The 21,391-nt window shown below is 39.9% G+C and overlaps 3 protein-coding genes across 3 annotated transcripts in view; all 3 read right to left on the reverse strand.

The window, feature by feature from the left end:
- LOC115447080 (dynein heavy chain 3, axonemal) overlaps nt 1-2,017 on the reverse strand; it is a 36,513-nt gene extending 34,496 nt beyond the window's left edge. Inside the window, exons 1-4 of the mRNA XM_030173996.2 lie at nt 1,689-2,017; nt 1,369-1,583; nt 855-1,045; nt 312-496 (exon numbers count right to left, since the gene is read on the reverse strand). Coding sequence (XP_030029856.2) covers nt 312-496; nt 855-1,045; nt 1,369-1,583; nt 1,689-1,917 — 820 coding nt within the window. The 5' untranslated portion in view covers nt 1,918-2,017. The remainder of the gene's footprint in view (nt 1-311; nt 497-854; nt 1,046-1,368; nt 1,584-1,688) is intronic.
- Nucleotides 2,018-2,351: 334 nt separating this feature from the next.
- LOC119189072 (dynein heavy chain 3, axonemal-like) lies at nt 2,352-4,327 on the reverse strand. The gene is made up of 3 exons (XM_037437801.1): nt 4,227-4,327; nt 3,564-3,800; nt 2,352-2,462 (listed from the first exon to the last, which is right to left on the reverse strand). Exons 1-3 carry the CDS (start codon nt 4,289-4,291, stop codon nt 2,366-2,368), a joined length of 399 nt encoding a protein of 132 aa, XP_037293698.1. The 5' UTR covers nt 4,292-4,327; the 3' UTR covers nt 2,352-2,365.
- LOC119189108 (dynein heavy chain 3, axonemal-like) lies at nt 4,301-7,043 on the reverse strand (the record flags this gene model as incomplete). The annotated part of the gene is made up of 7 exons (XM_037437944.1): nt 6,818-7,043; nt 6,253-6,366; nt 5,759-5,956; nt 5,411-5,552; nt 4,968-5,106; nt 4,664-4,839; nt 4,301-4,430 (listed from the first exon to the last, which is right to left on the reverse strand). Coding segments are annotated over exons 1-7 (1,104 nt in total), but the record flags the coding sequence as incomplete, so codon positions are not given.
- Nucleotides 7,044-21,391: the final 14,348 nt, after the last annotated feature.

Genomic DNA, 21,391 nt, shown 5'->3' on the forward strand with positions numbered 1-21,391 from the left:
GGTATACAGCAAAATTAATTACAACCGCAATATTCGAAAAGAAATGCTAGGAATCGAGGAGATCATGTGCCGAACTGTTTTTCAATATTTTGCTTCCCTCTTAGAAGTGTGGCAGCAGAATAACGGTGCACATATAGATGAAATTATTTTTAAGAATCAAAATATTAGTAACTATATTTTAAACGTTCCTTTTTTTTTAAATTGAATAAATTCAAATATTTTTTTTTTATTTTACAATAGACTTTTGGGACACTTTGTATTTCTTATACGTACGTACTTTGTTCTATAATGATTTGTTTGATAAAACTTACAAGAGAGATGCGCATGCTGCATGAGAAACAGCACGTATTCGGCGGTGGTGCGCGCCTTCTCGCGCAGGTCGAACATGGCGCAGTCGCGGCAGTCCTGGATGTAGCCGATGAGCTCCACCAGCTGCGCCGTCGTCTCGGGGCTCTCCGACGCGCGCGCCGCCATCTCCTCGTACACGTTGCAGATACTGTAAATCCAATACGATTAGACAACTTTTACTATTTATGTCCTAATTATTGGGTTTCGGCAATGACAAGGAGATGATAATGAAAGGCGTCAAAAGCTTAACTCGCAAAAAAGCGTGGTACGATTTTTATATACTTCAATATTAAATATGGAAAGTATGTTTATAAGTTCTATAATGATAGTTCATAGTACGCTCTTATCGATGGGTTCACCCTGAGAATTGTATGAAATCAAGATCCCAAAACTGATATTCTTTATGGAGCCATACACAGAGAACTGCATTCATGAGCTGCACCGACAAGAATATTTACTCATCATTTTATTATAATCATTATGATTTAATATCTAAATTGACTGACGCCCTATTCCACTTCCTGTTGACGGCGGTGAAGTGGTCGACGATCTGGCGGCGCAGGCCGTCGACGATGTCCCACATGGCGTCGTTGATGGGACCACAGTCCAGCATCACCATGTTGAGCGGGATGTCGCGCCGCAGGAATACCACCTCGTCGCGCAGTTTCTCGTACATGTAGATGCGAGCTGAGAAGTCCTGTAGGATGGATTTCCTTACTCATAATATACTATATAGGCATGACCTGTATACTCTGAACGGGAAGATTGCTAGTAGGCGTCGCACAAGAATGTAAGCGCTGCGCTTGCTTAATGATAGAAGCAATTATACGTAGAATTTTAATAAACCGTCATTTAACGTCCATTAAAGTCAATATACATGAAATTGGAAAAAATATATTTCAATTGGATGGTATCCCTGCCCTTAAATGGCTCATGATTATCTGTTTTTCTCTGTACAAAATACTAAAACCACAATTGATAAAAAAAAGAGTAAATAATTTTATGATTATTTATACTGACTTTCAAGTAAGGAGCAGGTTCCTGTGCATAAAACTGCATGAGCTCCTGGTACGCTTCTCCGTTGAGGATATAAAAGTACTCCTGGAAACTACTTAGGAAGCTGATGGGGCCGGGCCGGTTGGCGCAGAAGTCCCGTATACAGCGGTTGATGGTGTCCACCATGTAGCCTTCGTCAGGATACACTGCCAGCAAGTACGGCTTTGGACGACTGGCGCCTAAAAAAAAGATAGTTAATAATTATATCAGCTACAGTGAACACAACACTCATTACGTCAAGTTTACTGCCTACTTAGATAAACAATACTCGTGTCCTTGCTCACCTGGATACATGATGCTGTCGACGCTCGGCAAATGGTAGTTGACGTTGATGATGGAGTGGAACCACTTCACGATGTGCACCTTCATCTGGTCGAGAGTGGGCTCGAAGGTAATGTTGGTGGTGCCGGGGTGCGCGACCACCTTGATCCTTATCAGCGGCCGCTTTACGAACATGTAGTCGCGGTAGGCGCCACTGTACGCGTTACCGCTCTGGAAAAAACTTTTACTCATGTTATATATCAACTACACGAATCAAGGGCGTTGATAGCTAACACAGTTTTAACTACAGCAGCTATTATCGTTCACTTTTGCTACTGTAGTTTTAAATATGGTCCACAATAAAGTTTTTTTTTTATTTTATAACTCATGAATGAACAGGGAATAACATTGACTCACGGTTTAATTTCAAATCAAAACTAAGTCAGTAATGCAGTAAATTGATCATGGTAATTAAGTACCGAGTCAACTCTGAACACTGGTAACAATATCATAGGAATCGTGGAATCATCAATATTTTTTAAGAAAATGATTAGTGATTTTTTGAATAGAAGTTAGGGGTTTAGTAAAAAAATTGACAATATCTCTGACGCACGTCACGCAACAACAAAACTATCAACGCGTCATGATTTTCCGTAAGGTCGAAGTATTACGTCGTAGAGCCAGTCTATTCGCTACTCATTTAACTTGCCTGGTAATATGAGAAGTACTCTGCAAAGTGGTTGACACTCCTCTCCACTAAATCTCTTATTTGTCTGGACATCAGACCATGGATGCATCTGAAAGAATGTTTTTTTATCATTACTTAAGGAGTTTTGTCGTCAATACGAGATTATGTTGCTCCCGTGGTTGCTTCATACGTACACCTCAACTAGTAGAGCAAGAGCCCGTGAACCCCAGACCTTCGTTATTTTATAAAAGCTGAAAGTTTGTCAGCGCATGCTCGCAACACAGGTAACAACGATGGGCCATTATGAAGATAGTGTTACTAAAACAGTTATTCCATCACATTTACAAAGTCAATATTTACATAACATGCGTATGTAAAAATACAAAATGTATGAAATATGAATACCTCCCTGTGGCCACGTTATTTTTTTGTGATCGAATGATGTGAAGAAAGCAATAAAAAATAGCATTGAATTTTCTATCGCATGACGTAAAATAATTTCAGCAAAAAGTAAAGTAAATTTCTTAAAGCGTTTTAAATGCAGTAAACGACATCATCTTAAAAACTCTCGCGGCTTCGCCCGCGTAAAAAAGTTTTTCCAGGATAAATATTTTCCTGGATTAAAAGTAGCCTATAAATAAATCTTAGGAGCAATGTAAGCTCCTCATAAGCGAAAAAAATCGGTTTAGTAGTTCCTAAGATTGGCGCGTTTTACTATTAAATTGTTTCAAAATTGGTTTTTACGATCAATACCGTCTAATTTACTTTTAGTTATTTACTTTTATATTTGTGCGCCTACGGAATATAGGTGCTTAAACAATAATTATTAAGTGAGTTGCTTTATTTCTTTATAATCACCGATTCTAGAAGCGTTTAAAGTTTTAATACGCTTATGTTTGCATGAAACCATATTATCATAATAGGCTTTATTGTTTAAAATACATAATATTAGTTATTAAGTACAACGTATATTTTGTCTCCCTCTCGGAAAATTTCGCCCTTCGCCATTAGTATCTACCCACGGCCCTTCGAATACGAACGACCTACCACCTGTGTATATACATTAAGAGGCTTGCTCTTCTTAAGTTCATGCCAGGCATCATATTATACCTTAATCATGTGGCAAAGCTGACAAACTCACAAGCATGTGGCCTCACTGAAGATAAATTACGGCGCAGTTCTACTGTTTCATGATTAATATAAAAATTACTTAAAAAATTGTTCCACTTGGAAAGTGGACTCGTTTTTCTTCTTGGCGACGTAGACGGCCCAGTGGTGGCGCATCTTGATCATGGTGTCGGCGACGTCGATGAGCCAGTTGTCGACGAGCTCGGCGCGCACCGCCGCGCACAGCCGCGCCAGCCGCTCCGAGAACTCCGCCGGGTAGTGCGGAAACTGCACCGACTCCTGCATCTTGTTCATGTCGCAGATGAACATGTCTTGATACCTGGCAGTATTTTCTTTTTTAAACAACCGAGTGATACGTATAACGAGATCAGCAGACCGCTCGCATGGCAATTAACCTTTTAAATTATGCAATATCTTTAAAAACAACCGATAGTCTCCGAAAAAATTTTTCTTGTACTGCGATAGCAGTGAAATAGCTGGTCTTGTTGCCTCATCTCAATAATCCACATTTCAACTGGTCTTGTTGCCTCATCTCAATAATCCACATTTCAACTGGTCTTGTTGCCTCATCTCAATAATCCACCCTGTATATAAAACTAGCAAAACCTTTAGAAAATTTTAATCATAAACTTCTACCAGGCATTGTCGAGCACTCGTCGTCCAGAAACATTAGATAATTTTTCTTAGGATTTTGATAACAATTTGAACAGATTATTATTGTTTAAATAATTCAATAATATGTCACTTTTGTTGCCACATGCGACGGAGCTCGAGCAGTACGGGGTTGCCCTGGTAAAAGCGGTAGAACATGGCCTGTCGCGCGCGCACGTACGCCGCGTGCCACGGCACCGGCGCGCGCACCACCAGCGCCGGCCACAGCGGCGGCACGAACGCGATGCTCAGGCGCACCCGCTCCGCTGGATCCTCCAGTATGTATGACAACAGACATCTGCAACAAATATGGCCCTGCACTAGCACAACTCTTGCAACGAGAATTATATTACTATGATTAAGTTTATTTATTACTTCATTCAAAAAATTACCTCTGCAGTGCAATTAAAATATTTTGATTCTATGTAAATGAAACGAGGTATGCATGTGTGCATATATGCTAATAAATTTTGTAGATTTATCTTAGGGGAGGTAGGTATTAAGTTGTCATAAGTTGACAAATATGAGAACCTCTTCATTGCCATGGTGAAGAAGTCCTTGATGTCGGCCTCGCTTTGCCTCACGCACGCCTGGTATGTCAGTATCAGCAAGCGTTTCTTGATTGCCGCGGTCTGCCGGTCTACCACCACCTTGGCGCGCTTGTACAGTTCCTCGGGGTAAGCTGGTAGGTGCTTCGGTGATATAGCCTACACGGAAAAAGTCAACTTTTTTCAAGGCCTCAGTAGGTACAAAAACTTATTTTTATATCCATTGCTATAATTGCAATACCAGAGTTAAGTACTTAAAATGAGACATGTTCATAGCTAATACTGACCGTGGTCAAATAGTACTGAATCCTCTCTAAATCCTTGGGGTGTATGGGCCTGTATTGCTCCTCTTCGGTGATTCGCAACATCTCGTATTTCTGCTGATCAGGGTCGCGGGGCAGCTCGAATTCCAATTTTGCCAAATGTCTGCAATAACAAAATAAAACTGAAATAGTAACAGCGGCATATAAATTAATACCATAGGTACATAAGTCAAGAGTACTGGGTTTCTCACATTATTTCGGCCTACAATTAAGACCAATCGGCATATTGTTTCAAGAAATGTAACGCCTCGACTCTCAAGCTTAGCGTTAGGTGTCGTACTGGACGAACTGTCTACCTGCCAGATCGCGCAGTCGATGAGTCGCAGCGATGTGGGAACATTCAGTTTGTGTAATACCTAGTAATAATAAGAGAGTGTGTAAGATAGCACCAATAGTAAGTAAATTACTTTTTTAATGCCTCTTGGGCAGCTATTTCGGCCGAGATTTTCTCTTGTTTCCTCTTTTCGATTTTTCTTCGTTTGGCTTCAGCCGCTTCTGCCTTTCTTCTGTCATAGGCTCCAGAAACCAGGTCTTCTAACAAAACTAAACCTGAAAGAACATAATATTAAGTATATTATGTATTGCAATCAATAGTGAAGAAACCGTTCATAATATTTTAGGTAGTATTCAAAATCAAAGTTGCGTAATAAGTTGTGTAAAAGTTTTAGCCTCTTATTCCATCAAAATCTTTAATATTTAAAGTTTCACTCCGAGGATAGTGTGTTGTCACTAGGGTACACACTAATGTCTCCCACCTTTAGGCAGCGTCCTTTTATTCCTCTCTTTCTCGATGGCGTCGAGTCTTTCCTTCTCCCTCTCGTGCCAGGGCTTAAGCGGCGGGAACTGCAGCTCCCCATTAGGTCCGATAGGGCCGAATAGTTGCGGTGGTACTCGCTTTTTTGGCGGCATATTAAGGCCGCGCATCGTTTTCGTTGCCGGAGTGTAGCAGTTGCCTACAAATATAAGTATAATTATTATTAACCTTTTTGTGTTCCTCATTAAATAAGTTTTTTTTTGTTTTTGGACCTAATTTACTGTGACTATTGAAATACAATTGTTTTAATACAAATGTTTCCCATTTCTTACGGAAGCTGTAATAGTGAATAGTGCAATAATTTTGCACGTAAAGGAGAACATCGCGAAATTTAATGGAATTAGTAAAATAGTCCAGTTCATAAAAAATAACCGGGTTAAAAAAAATATTATATGTCATAGGCACTTTTGGGTTGATTTTAGTTTGTACTCGTACCGATGGAGTCGGCGGGCTTGGCGTGGTTGATGCTGTCCCGGTACGGCACGCCCCTGGTCCACGACCTGGCCTGCATCAGCGGTGGGAACTCACTGCATCCGCCTTCACCCTCACCTGAAAACATAAGTTTATGAATCAAGGGTCGACTCGATAATGGCTAGGTGTTAAATCTTTGTTCCAAGACTTTGCGTACTTAACCATAAATGACTGAAATACCTATCTGTTAATTTTTTTATCAGATTTATTATAAGTATAGATGTTTTTTGTCAAAATCGGTGGAGATCCTAGTACTTATTAAAGATGAACTCGTTCAAAGAACAACAAAAATATATACATCAATAAATACGACGTGATACGGCTCACAGCGCACTCAACTGATACTGTCAGAATATATAATATGTATTATGGTTTGACAGTTGCGTATTTATAAGACACAACAATAAGAATGCGGGCGATGTCTGGAGCATTGTGGGCTGTGCAGTGTTTAAAATATTAAAGCAGTGCGCTCCATTCTACAATATTACCATTGCTTGAAAGTCGCCCGACTTTGTTAGTTGGAACACACCTTCTGGGTAGTAATTGTTGGCGGCGCGCAGCAGCACGCTGTCCCGCCCTAGCTCGCGGTCGTAGCCGGCTCGCGGCATGCGCGGCAGGCCGGGCTGCGACCGCGCCGGCGTCACGAACCGCGACGGGCACGGCGCCGCGCCGGGCGGCGGCTTCGGGGCTGGCTTCGATGTCCGCTTGCTTCGTCTGCTGTCACCACTCGCCATCGCTGCCTCATAAACGTAATATATTGTACCTGATAATTAATGGATAATCCAAAGACGAGGCTAAGAGAAGCCGTGGGCTCTGATCACGTCAGTGAAGTTATAAAAAGGTGCCGCCGAAGAGCCATCATATTATGATTCTATGTGTATACATTTAGGTGTAGATGCGTATAAAGTGCGTATGATAGGTAGTAGCTATTTGCTTATTGTCTAATAAGCATTAGATTTAACATATTTTATAGTTTCAAAACAAACAAACATCATGCCTTAATTCTCTAAGGTATATAGCCAGAGGTGCAACTTGAGCACCCAATGTTTGGCATGTGCGTTCCATCCGAAGATGAGATAAGGAACCTATCGCCATATTGGTCGAAATACAGACTGCAGTATAGTACCTACAGCAGATAGGTATTTACTTATGTATATTACCTATAATTTTATTGAACAAGAACTATGATTTTCTTTAACAAATTGTGTACTTTAATTCGTACCTTACATCACCTTATGAAACGAATGTATTATGTGTATGATCCGTAACTACACGTACACACAACGCTAATTACGATTAACGCTACTCAAAATAAAATATTTCCGAACTCAATATGTTGCTCTTTGGGAAAATAACAATGAAATATGAATGACGCGTCGCGGTTGCTATGGATACGCACAATACTATGTGTGTCACCATGACAACTGTTGTATCCCCATGGAATCATTTCCATATATATTATTATTCTCTTTGCATTATGTACTGAGCTCATAACAATGACAAGCAACTGAGATTATGTACTAGGCAGTAGAAAAGAGAACAGAGAAAAAAAATCTAGCAAAGAGCATTACAATACTTACTTCGAGGCAATAGGCTGCAGCAGGCACAGAACGATAACTGAAGCCCGTACTAGGTATACGTACAATAAATAATAATATTTTTATTGCCGACTAAATGACGTCATCCTGCCCCTAACCCTGTTATAGACGCTATTACATAATCACGGTCAACAACACATACGACTTAATGCTATCATTTTACCACGACCTCATATATATGAAGATACATTTGCAGCTCTTTTACATAATATAAATTATATTAAGATACTTGTTGCCAAATATTGTGCTACAAACGGTGTAGGTAATGCATTTTATAGTAATAGTTACTAACTTTTGTTCGCGGCTCCACACGCGTGATCAAATTTTCCGGGATAAAAAAAGCCTATGAGGCTATGTCCTTCCCAGGATCCCAAATTGTCTCCATACCAAATTCCATCGAATTCAGTGGTGTAGTTATTTGTTAATCGCGTTCAGACAGGCAGACAGATCCAGCGGGGAATTGTTTTATAATGTATTTTTAAGTAAGTACTTACTTTTTAAGAGGAACAATTCCGTCATACATCAAAAAACAAACTCTTCAGCTTTATTTTTAAACGGTTTTATTTAGCTCATCCCGTTTGTTTGTTTGGGTCAAATTTAGTAATTGAAATTTAACCCTCTTCCCGTTAACCGATTGATCTGAAATTTGGTATACGTCTTTGATTCTGGTGACAATACAATTATCCATATTCAATATTATTGTGAATCCAAGATGGCTGCCGCTACAAGACGGCGAACAACTTAGTTTTTTTTAATCCTATCAATATGGATATCAAATGAAAGGGCTTGTCAAGTAGAATTCAGTGCACTATACAAAATCAAAATCAAAGATGGCCACTGCTACAAAATGGCGGATAATGTAGTTTTCAATCCCATCAATATGGGTATCAAAATAAAGGGCTTGGTAAGTATAATACAGTATACTATACAAAATTACAATATGACTCTCCCACCCAAGTCAAGATCTGGTATCTTGTCGAGGACTGTGTGGCGTTAGGGTGCCTAAAAATGGTACCTCGCTAGGGGTACCACCACCCAAGTTAAGGTAAAAGATAAAAGCGCGCCGAGAACTGTATGGCATTAGGGTGGATAAAAATTATATGTCGTTAGCGTTTTGACCTCAAGATTCAGGCACATCTTGTTGTACATAGCCTTGCCCCTCTATTGGACCTCTGGGGGGGTCGACCGTAAAAATGTCCAGTCCTCGTGGGAACAAAATGGTAACAACAAATTCTACAAAAAATAAAAACACAAAAAAAGCAGAAAAAAATACAAAAAAAAAACAGAAACACTAATACCAGCTGATATCAATAAGACTGGGGGCTTACCAGCAGAATTAGAAATATTTGTGGGAGCAAAAGTCATGTTGCGGTCCAATATTGACGTTTCAAAGGGATTCGTTAATGGCGCTATAGGATATATCAACGAAATCGTTTGGCCCCTATTTCGTCGAACTCAGATGTACGCAACAGACGTACCTTCGGTTCGAATCGACTTTGCAAGAGACGGCGTACATCTTATACACCCGAATGCCATACAGTTTCCAGCCAAGTTTCATTATGGGACGGCTGAAAGACGAATGTTGCCCTTAATATTGTCATGGGCTTCCACGGTGCATAAAATGCAGGGCAGCACTGTGGATCACGCCGTCGTATACTTAGGCGCTAAACTATTTGAGGAAGGCCAAGCCTACGTTGCTCTTAGTAGAGTGAGATCTTTGGAGGGATTACGTATTGAAGAGTTTGACTAAAATAAACTAACAGGCAAGAAACCTTGCAATAATGAGGCACTCAACGAATTTAATAGAATGAGAAATAAAAACTAAAAACTTAAAAATAAAAAGTAAAAAAAAAAATTTAAGTTAAACGGTTTTATATTGCAGATAAATGTACTAAAAGCTAAAAAATAATTTCATGGATACAGTCATGGGTACCAATATGTATACATTGTTATATTTTCAAAATAAAGTAACTCGTAACCTACTCACTTTCTGGAAATATCTATGGTCACATAAATTCCTAAAAATGCAATATATATTTATGTAAACACCTATGACAAAAGATGTTATTTTTGAAATATACAAATTTTAAACATATGCATTGATTAAACTAAAATAAAATCGTGGGGCACGTCCACTTTAAATGAATTTTGGATGACCTTGGGATTAACTATTATATTCATTGAATAATGAAATGATAACTTTAAGATAATCTTTGATAGTTTTAAGGTTAGTGAAGATTTTACAAGGCACAACCCGTCAAATGTCTCATGCAAATGAGTTCATGTTTTGGTTTCAGTTTGTGATTGATATACTTTCGTCCGTCAACCCCATTCATGGACGACACTTGCAACTTACCACTAGGTGGGTGAAGTCACATGCCATGTCTTTCGATTGTAGATATTGGACGTGCCCCACGATTTTATTTTAGTTTAATCAATGCATATGTTTAAAATTTGTATATTTCAAAAATAACATCTTTTGTCATAGGTGTTTACATAAATGTATATTGCATTTTTAGGAATTTATATAATACTAGCTTCCGCTCGTAGCTTCGCCCGCGTGGATTTCGGACTTCAAAAATGGAGCCGGTCGCGAACGTTCGAGAATGTTCGTTTTACGAAGCTACTCGCTAGGTGATTCGCTAGCCTCTAGGTGCCAAGCAAGCCGCATGCCTGTGCGTTCGCAACCTTATATATATATATATATACAGAAATAATCCTTATAGCATGATTCAGTATTCACGTATGATGGCTTATTATTAGCGTATTTCATGTATAACTTTGGTGTTTCTATACCGATTTCTATGATTCTTTTTTATTGAATATTTAATAATGTTAACTTTTTTAATTAGGGATGACTAAGAGTGTCATAAACGTAAGAGTAGACAAATATAATGAGAAAGCTTCGAACTGCTAAGCTATCGGGAGTTACACGTGTTATTGTGAGTTAACCATAAAAGATAGACACATGCTGTCGTGGGATATTTTTTACATAATTTTAAGGAGAACATTTCCGTCATATATGATTTCTGTGTAGCTTTAACCATTAAGCTTGCACACGCGACGGAAGCTTAAAATATGGAGTAACTTCTCCCGTTTTCCCAACATTTCCCTTCACTGCTCTGCTCCTATTAATTGTAGCGTGATGAAAAGTATACTATAACCAGCACAGGAGTATGACAAATAATTGTACCAAGTTTCGTTAAAATCCGTCGAGTAGTTTTTGTTTCTATAACGGTTATACAGACAGACAGACAGACAGACAGACAAAAATTTTACTAATTGCATTTTTGGCATCAGTATCGATCCCTAATCACCCCCTGATAGTTATTATTTTGGAAATATATTTCATGTACAGAATTGACCTCTCTACAGATTTATTATAAGTATAGATAGATATAAAGTAATCAACATTTTGTTTGATTTGATTGTTTTCTCTTGAATGTATAACCGTTCAAATGTGTTCAAAACCGTCTCAGTATGCACACATTACGTTTTTAATATAACACGCCATAAAATATATTCCAACACTGTGTCTATCGTGGGCTTTAACGCATCAGAGGAAACCCACAGCCTTCGGAGTTTTAGGTAGGCCGTTGCGTAGTGCTTAGTTTAAGTTTGTAAGTACATAGGGTTTGGGACTCTAGTCAGGCCCTCGCCCGAAGTTCCTCATCAAATCCGGGCGGCTCCTCGTCAGGCCATAAGACAACGGTTACCCCAACATAACCGCTCACTCGCCCACCACGAAAGCTGAGCGGTAGTAATAAGGGACTTTCTCCGAGTCAACCAAAAAAAAGGACGTCGCACGCTTGCGCTCGCATTCGTTGTCACTAATAACACTTTCTTCGCCAGATAATTACCAAGTTAAGTAGTATCAATTGCTCGCGGGGTTTGTAGACAATATGTACCTACACTGAGTCCACCATCTCTTCATACTTTACCAGGCCTAGGACTGACTACAGTAAACTGAAGACAACTTTCCTACACTGAACATAATTGTGTATAAAATACTTATCTATCTACATAAAAAGTATATTTTTACATATATATTTATTTACACTTACCTACACTAACTATTCACAACAATCTTAATATTATATTTATTATTTGGATATATACAAGCACATTATCTCGATGCGTAACCGTTTGTCGATGTCGATATCAATATCAACCATCGTGCAATCTCACATCTTCTGCGTAAAGGTTTAGCTTTACGTACAAGGAGTCAGCGGTTTGAGGTGCGGTGCGGTGCGCATACGTCGCGTCGCAGCGCCACGTCACATTGCCGGCTGACCAGCCAGTCGAGTCCTGGAATAGATGCGGAACGTACGCTGTTCGCTCCCGCTACCGCTACCGCTTACGCTACGCGGAATGTTATGTTTGTAAACCAGTCCCTCTTCATTCTTCTTTGCTGTGCTGTGATGTTGAACTACCATCGTGACTTCACTGTAAACTATACTGTGCTTGTGTCTCCTGTTTAATTGTGCCTTCTGTGTTGTGTGTTGGACATTATAATTTATAAACTGTACGGAGTGTTTTCTTCTATACCATAGACACCTAAGATGTTTTTATTACATAGATACGTTGTCCGAGCTCAATATTGGCAAGAAGAAAGCAAGGTAATTGCCCGACATTCACTTAGTCAACCTCCAACCAATGTCGCGGCTAGTCGGCTTACTAACTTTTGGTATTTTTATAAATAAAATGCCTTCCTGTGTTTTTAGACGATCTACAGATTATACTCTAACTGTGAATGGAAAAAGCCTTTCATTTCATACGTTAGTAATTTGTAAACACTATTAACTTATTTTTTAATTAATAAATTTGCATTTTATTCGACTGTCACGGCGACGGGGCGGTCGACGTTCGGGCCCATTCGGGCACACTTGGACCCGCTCGGGCCGTATCAATATGAGCCGCTAGGGCTGTGAGTTGTGGCTATAGTAAATACTGCGCTGTTTTTATGTGCAATTTTGTTAGTGTATGACTATTTGTAAAACGTCATTGATAGACACACATAAAAATAGGGTGCGCATTAACTGTCCACCAGTCGTTGGTGATCATATAAAGACCCTTATAAAACAATTAAAAAGAAATAAATCATATGTAGGTATGTAGTTTAGGTATCTAAACCAAATGACAACGTATAACGTAATCTCTCTTTAACGTTTTTTAATATTAAATATTGGTAGAAAGGTACTTATTATTCACTTTTCATTGTGTTTAATATTACATCCGTAGATCACGATTAGGGGTCGCAATACCGGACCATTTTTCAAAACCGGTATTTTCGGTATTGACCTAAAATAAATTCCGGTATTCCGGTATGTCGCCGCAGCACCTCGTTATTCGTTGAATTGGTGAATTTCCGGAGCGATAGTGGCGCCATCTATCATTACATCGAGGAAGTATTAGAAGAGGAGGGAGGTCGACTGCTGTCAATATAAGGACCGGCCGAACAACGACGAGCAAGAATCTTGTAGAAGTTTTTGTACGAGTCTTATTTGGACGCTCGAACCGAGCACATTGTGTATTCCGCTAGTGTCACTATGCAGTAAATTGTTAGTGAAGTAAAGAAGTGTTTCAATAATTGAATAACTGTCTGGAAAATAAATATACACCGGTGATATTTTGCCGGTCATGTAAAAAAATAACCAAGTAAAGAGTTTTCACTTCGACAGGTATTTTCGACATTTCCGGTATTTGCAGAAATATTAGAAAAATAGGAAATATACTTACATTTAAGTTAGTAATTAAATGTCAAATTTTAATGACAGCTTAGTAATTAGTTAAAGGCTGAATGAAAAGAGATTATTTTCGTAAGCCAACGTTCACGCCGTTCCGATTTCTGAGAGCTGGCTCAAACCTCACCTTCCTTCTACCCTTTACCCCCTCCTTGGTTTAATTTTGATTAAAAATGATCGAGTTGACAGGAGAGGGGGCGAAGTCTAATAAAACTGTAATATCTTCCTCTGCTTCTTATTCTGCTTATGCGAAATTTGTTTCTTGAGGTTTGGGTCAAGAGAGTGAAAACCTTACTAGGTGTTATTTACTGTCCCCCATCTTTTGATTACTTCTCCATTCTGGAAACAGTTCTGGAATCTATAAGATCAGAATATGCTCATCACATCATCATGGGTGATTTTAATACTGATCTACTTGCCAGCCACTCTTTCCGATGTCGTAAACTCCTTACTGTCCTTGATTCTGATAAACTGCATGTCCTACCCCTGCAAGCCACCCACCATAATATGGATGGTCACGACACTTGGCTTGACATTATCCTCACCTCTGCTACTTCCCCTGTTCTCTCCCATGGTCAATTTCCCGCTCCTGGCTTCTCTCACCATGATCTCATCTGCATGTCTTACGCCCTAAAACCTCCCAAATTCCCCTCTAAGATATTGCACTTGCGTAGTTTTGGTCGCATTGATGCAGATAAGCTGAAAGGAGACGCTGCTAACTTTAACTGGGATCACCTATTGACAGCCACCTCTGTTGACGATAAAGTCGCAATTTTTAACCGCACTGTCACTTCACTCTTTGATACCCATGCCCCTTTAAAGAAAATTAAATTAAAACGTCCTCCTGCACCATGGATTACACATGGGGTTAGGATGGCGATGAGACGAAGGGATCGGGCGTTTCGCCAGTACAGAAGTTATCGTTCGGAGGAGAACTGGTGCCTTTTTAAGGCTGCAAGGAATCGATGTAACCAGATGGTACGTAATGCTAAGCGTCGACACATTCTGAGTAATATTTCTTCTTCCTCGCCAGCCAGTATCTGGAGATTCCTCGGAACTCTGGGTATTGGCAAAGTTAAAAACATAGATTTCCACGGTGCGACTATTGGTTTGGATGACATTAATAAACATTTCACATCTGTTACCATGATTGATCACCAAACTATGCGTCGTACCATGGATTTCTTAGCGGGTCTATCCAGGCCTAACATTAATACTTTTCATTTTTCTTCTGTGCCGTTGGGTGAAATTAGAAAAGTCATCCTGTCCATTAAATCCAATGCCACTGGCTGTGACAACATCAGTCTTTGCATGATAATCCCTATCTTGGACCAACTTCTACCAATCATGTCCCATATCATTAACGCCTTTTTTTTGTTTTCGCGGAGAAAGTCCCTTATTACTACCGTCCAGTCTTCGTGGGGGGCGACTGAGCGGGGTAACCGTTGCCTTACGACCAGACAATTGAAGCAGCCCGGGACCCTCGGGCGGCGGTCGGGCCGAGTCCCTAACCAATGAACCTAACCTAAGTCCCTACGCAACGGCCTACCAACTAAAACTCCGCGTTGACCCTCTTCGGCGCATAAGGGACGACTGCGGGCTTCCCCGAGACAGCAGGTCCGAGTCTTCGTCCACGGCCGCCCCTGCGCGGTGCCGCCTTGCGGCCCCTCTCCTAAATGTGGGGGGGCTCCTAAGCCCCCTCGCACCGAAGGACGCTCTCAGCGTCAACGGCAGCATGAGGTCAACGCCGCACTGCCGTCTATCCCGGGGGTCAACCGAAAAATTTGCAAGAAATGCACAAAAATGCACTAGGGCGGACAGCCCCCTGCTGCCCGCCGACGACCCCCTTCGTGGCCCCTATAAGTCGCCTCTTACGACAGGCAGGGGTTTACCGTGGTGGTATTCTCCAAAACTCCCCCATTCCACAGGGCGGATCATTAACGCCTCCCTCACTGGTATCTTTCCATCTTTGTGGCGGAGAGCTATTGTTATCCCTCTTCCTAAAATCCCTAACCCACCATTTGCTAAGCATTTCCGTCCGATATCCATTCTTCCTTTTCTCTCCAAAGTGCTCGAGGCCTGTGCTCACAAGCAACTGTCTGAGCATGTGCACCGAAACAACCTACTGTGCCCACTCCAGTCTGGCTTCAGGCCTGGCCATAGCTCTCCTCAAAGTGACTGGCGATATTAGGGCGGGCATGGAGGATTCCAAAGTCGTTGTTTTGGCTTTTGTTGATTTCTTCAACGCTTTCAATATAGTCAGTCACGACATTCTTTTTGCAAACCTCTCCCACCTTATGATCTCGCTTACGGCACTGAATTGGTTCTTGTCATATTTTCAGGGACGCCAACAGTTGGTGCGCCTAGACGATTCTTCGTCTAGCTGGCGTGAAATAGACCGTGGCGTCCCTCAAGGTAGCATACTCTCCCTATTATTGTTATCTATCTTCATAAACCTCTTAACACAAAGTCTTCAATGTGCGTACCATCTATATGCTGATGATTTGCAAATTTATTCTCAGGATTAAGTCGATTGTGTGTCCGCAGCTGTAGATAGGATAAATAAGGACAATTTCGGCCGTTCGGTAAACCTCGCGAAATTGACATGAAATACCAGGCCTTTACTGTAGGCAGCTCAAGGCTTTTAAACAGGTTGTATTTTACATCTATTCCCCCTGTTATGTTTCTCAGCTTTGTTTATCTGACAACTTGCTGTTTGTTCAGCTTTGTTAATCTGACAGCCAACTAGATTCAAGTTGTATCACAATATTAGCCAATCACAAGGGCCCTACGTCTACGCACTGCGAAGGCTGCCATGCCGTCCGCACAGACTTGTTATCACAGCAATGCTCCGTCTTTAGATAAATAACGTCTTTGAATAATGAGGATAGACTTTAAAGAACAAAAAATATTCCTAGTAAGTTCTAATAAAAATAACAATTAACAGTTAACACCGCTATCTATGCCTAGAACAAAACAAAAGTAGCAGTATACCCATAAGCCATGTATTTTGCTCGCTCTTTATAGAATATACGCCTATACTAATGAATGAAATTGCAAGCAGCTTAAATTTTTGCGATTTAAAACTCGAGAAATTAATAATTATACACACATTTTGCACTGAATTTTATTTTTATAAAATACCGAAAATCCCGGTTTTTGTAAAATCAATACCGTATTTTGAAGTTCTTAATTTGGTCCGGTATTCCAGTATTTTCGAAATCCGGGATACCGGTTTGCGACCCCTAATCACAATCGATACGGCGTCAAAAGTTCGTGGCACACAAGGACATACAGAGTGGCGACGATATAACGACATTAAATAAAAATAAGATCCACTAGTTAATCAAAACACTTTTATATGTTGACTTATCAAATAAGTTATTACACAAAATTATAAAAATCAAAATTTTCAGACAAACTAAATATTTACGAAATTGATCTAATTTAAATACAACATCTATAATATTGTCTGCTAACCTCATCTGACCTATAGCACTGCACACGTCAGAGAGGCAATATTGTTATGCTGAGGCTACATTAGCGGGCTACGGCGAATGTTAACGCGATGAGTGTGGCCGGGTAGATCGTTGCAACGCGTAGTATTCGGACAAAGACGATGTACTATCAGGGCACTGACGGTAAACTTGCGCGCATCAAAGGGAGTTATCACGACAATATTCACTTGGGTGGCTACACCTACGTCACTTCAGCGTTGGTCGCACAACAAAGAATAACAATCCGGCATGAAAAATCATCGCCCATGTAATGATAGACAAGATCATCGCGTATGTCCGTACACGATGTAGCTCGCCAACATGAATCTTAGCCCGCTAATGTAGCCTCAGCATAAGAGACCGCGAGCGCATCAGCGCCGAAAAAGGGCTGAACTGTAAGCCGGCGTGAGGCGCGTAATATAGACTAATATACATATACTATTATAATATAAAGCTGAAGAGTTTGTTTGTTTGTTTGAACGCGCTAATCTCAGGAACTACCGGTTCAAACTGAAAAAATATTTATGTGTTGGATAACCCTTTGTTCATGGAGTGCTATAGGCTTATATCATCACGCTATACCCAATAGGATCGGAGCAGTAATGGTTAATCTCAGAAACTACCGGTTCGAACTGAAAAAATAGTTTTGTGTTGGATAGCCCTTTATTCGTGGAGTGCTATAGGCTATACACCATGACTTTATAGTCGTTTTGGAACCGAAAATTTTGAATTCTATATCAATAATAGAAGTGAAAAAATGAGTCATCAGTACAATATTCAAACGCGGAGTATTTGTCAATGGTTCAGCTATACGCTGTAGCTATGTAAGTACAATTTGGAAGAGTTTAGGCGGTTGTACTCCTAGCCGGATCATTTGAATGCGCTGCGACTTCACGGGATCGAATCTCCTCAAATTCCATCTACTCCCACTATCTTAGCTGCAATCCAGCGCCTCCTCGACCACGGATAATTCCACGCGGCGGGTCATGTGCAAGGCCGAGGACAGGTGAATGTTTCGCCGGATAACGAAGTGGATATTTTAGAGTATTTTGAGCGGGATCCTCGGTGAAGCACGAGAATGGCGGTACGGGAATTTAATGTTAGTATTTGTGTGGAAAACATTAAATACCTACGGATTACACCCGTATCATTTCCGTCGGAAGCACGTAATTCACGACAACGATGCACTGGTAATGAACATTACTGGACTATGGATTGGCCGCGGCGGCCCCTTGGCTTTGCCGACGAGAAGCCCGGACTTAATACCCCTGGATATTTTCTTGTGGTCGGAAATAAAGACTCGTATATTTCCGGGAACACGAAACACCTGACGAGTTACGTAGTACGATAGTGGACGCCTTTAACCGAATGAAAAGAGCCAGAGACACATTGCGAAAGCTTAAATACAATAACTTAAAACGTGCACGTTTGTGTATCGAACGCGGCGGACTCCATTTCGAGCAGTTGCTTCGTTACAGGGAAGTGTAAATAGGTAACTTGTAGATAAATTGTTTAGGTATGTTAGCTGATTATTTTGTACATAGCTCCTTTTTTTTTTTTTTCTTTTTTCTTTTTATATACGCCAGAAATACTTATAGTTCGTTCGCGCTGTTTATTTTTATTACTGAGACAATAAATTAAGTAGGTATTTTATCGGAAAGTAATGCTAAAATAAAGTAGGTATTTCCGGCGGTCCTAAGCCCGTGTAAAGTATGATGGAGAAATTGGAGTATCCATTTACTTATTTAATTGTGATTTTTAATTAATTTAATAATGCTTGTTCTTCTAAAGTGAAAATGAAAAAAAATAAACAATTGCGTTCGTGCCTCGTATCAGCTAATTCACGATGTGAAGTAGGTACATAACGTAAGTTGTGATCTGATATTATCCCAACCATCATAAAGCATTTAATTTAAAGGCGGAAGTGTACCAGTTTTTTATTTTTTATTTTTTTTTTTTTCTAAATTAAGGGACTGGAACCGCGCGCGCCTTATCGCTCTTGGTAGGTATCAGCTGACACGCGTTGGTATTGTGCGTCGTTTGTGAATAAGTTGTCGTGGCGCGGCGTTACTATAAAAACATTATCAAACTCGAACGAGTGAAATTTATTATTTGGTTTATATATTTTTTTATTTTTTATTATCAACAGTAGAATTTATTCACAATTTTTTCTTCGTCCTACAAACTGTTCTAAGTAACCACGCTTATGTTCCAAAACGACTATAAAGTCACGGTGTATAATATCATCACGCTATGACCAATAGGAGCGGAGCAGTAATGGCTAATCTCAGGAACTATCGGTTCGAACTGAAAAAAAAAAAAAAAAAAAAAAAATTTGTATTGGATAGCCCTTTGTTTGTGGAGGCTATAGGCTATACAGGGTCATTTTGTAACCCTAGACTTAAATTTAACTGCGAGAAAGTCATCTAGAAAGAAGCAGTTTACTATAAGTTACTCTAACCTAAGGTCAAAAACAAAAAAGTAAAAAAATTTTCAAACAAAATAAATATTCAAATAGTCATTTTATTTTTACACACCTTTTGCCACTACTACTATACTAGAATTCGTCGGAGCGGCAACATCGCACACAGTCATTGATAATATTATGCTCACGCACACGAACAAGTGATGCACACTCGGAGCGCAAGGGTAGTTCGTCGCACCGCGCGCGCCGCTCCGCAACCGAACAGCTGATGTCGGCGCTTTAACTACCTTGGCTTTTGTGTCGTGCCACATCACTCAATCAACAATTAGACCAGCAGCGACGACGCTACGCCGACGTTACAAAAAGACACATACCTAAACATCATTATCATCATCAGCTACATAAAGTCCACTGTTGAACATAGGCCTCCCCTAAAGATTTCCAGACGGACCTGTCGAAAGCTGTCTGCATCCAATGTGTTCCCGTGACGTCTATCAAGTCGTCTGTAAACCTTGCAGGTGGACATCCAACGCCAACATAAACATCACGCACTAATCATCACATTTCATTAGAACAATATTTTCTATGCTCAAATTATCATCATAAGCAAACGACACTAATCAAACAACCGCAACTGCATAAGTTAGATACACATAACACATGATTTCCGTAATTTTAAAGTTATTTCATTCTTTTAAATCAAAACACACACATTCTAATGTAGGTAGTTCATCCATTTTAGTAAATAAGTAGGTATAATAAATACGTTCAACGGTTAGTTTTATAACACTCATAACAATAAAATATCATTCTGCAAGTCTGGCAATTCACACGAACAATTAATAACGAAGTTACAATCTTGATGATAATTTGGTAATGTGATAGTTTGGGGTAAAAATGTCGAGCGACGGCATGCGTCACGGCGCGGCGCGGCGCGGCGTCCCAATAGGTATCTTAACATGTTTTCAAAATAGTTAATGCGTTTACCAATACCTAGTGATGATTTGTAGATTGCTTGTTCCTTTAAAAGTTGTTTCATACTTCAAAGTATTTTTTAATACAGTTAATTTGTGACTACCTCGGTGCCGCAGTTGTATTATAGTACGGATGCTTTGCTAAGGTCACGGAATCGAATCCCGGGTCGGACAGAATGATATTGGATTTTTCCATTCAGTACCTATCGTAAATTCATAAATCCACATAAAAATCGTAATGACAGCCTCCGATAGAAACATAATCAATAGATTGTGATTAGTTCAGTTTCGCGTACGCGTCAACGATGCAACTTCGCGATCGTAAAATATTCACAATGGCACAAAATATTTCTAAAAATAGACTCTATTTTATACGTGTTAAGGTCGCATTTAGGGGACCACTTTAAATTTCTTCGTACCTGACCGACCAACACGCGACACACGAGTTTAGCGAATTCCACAAAGTAGCGGCAAGAGTAGTGTTGCCTGATGTCCCGATTTGCGCGGGACGTCCCGATTTTCAGAGTTCTGGGGACGTGACCCGTTTTGCACCAATAAAATTATTAAAACCATTAAATATTATGAAAAAATAAACTACGCATTCATCACTGTGTTGAGTGCGACAATGCAATCAAAATAGCACGTATCATCTCACTAGCGCTGAAGATACAGTTTTGTTTATTGTGCAATATCTTGTTTATTTTATACCCTGTATGCCTATTGAAAATGAATGACTGAATCCAAAATCTCTATTATACTTTATTACTTAAAATAATGTTTCAAAAATACTTAAATATTGCTGTGTATTATTTTAATTAGGTAGACTTTTCATTAATCATTTCATCATAAATCATCTTTTTTTTTT

This window comes from Manduca sexta, chromosome 12, assembly GCF_014839805.1.
Source record: "Manduca sexta isolate Smith_Timp_Sample1 chromosome 12, JHU_Msex_v1.0, whole genome shotgun sequence".
NCBI lineage: Eukaryota > Metazoa > Arthropoda > Insecta > Lepidoptera > Sphingidae > Manduca > Manduca sexta.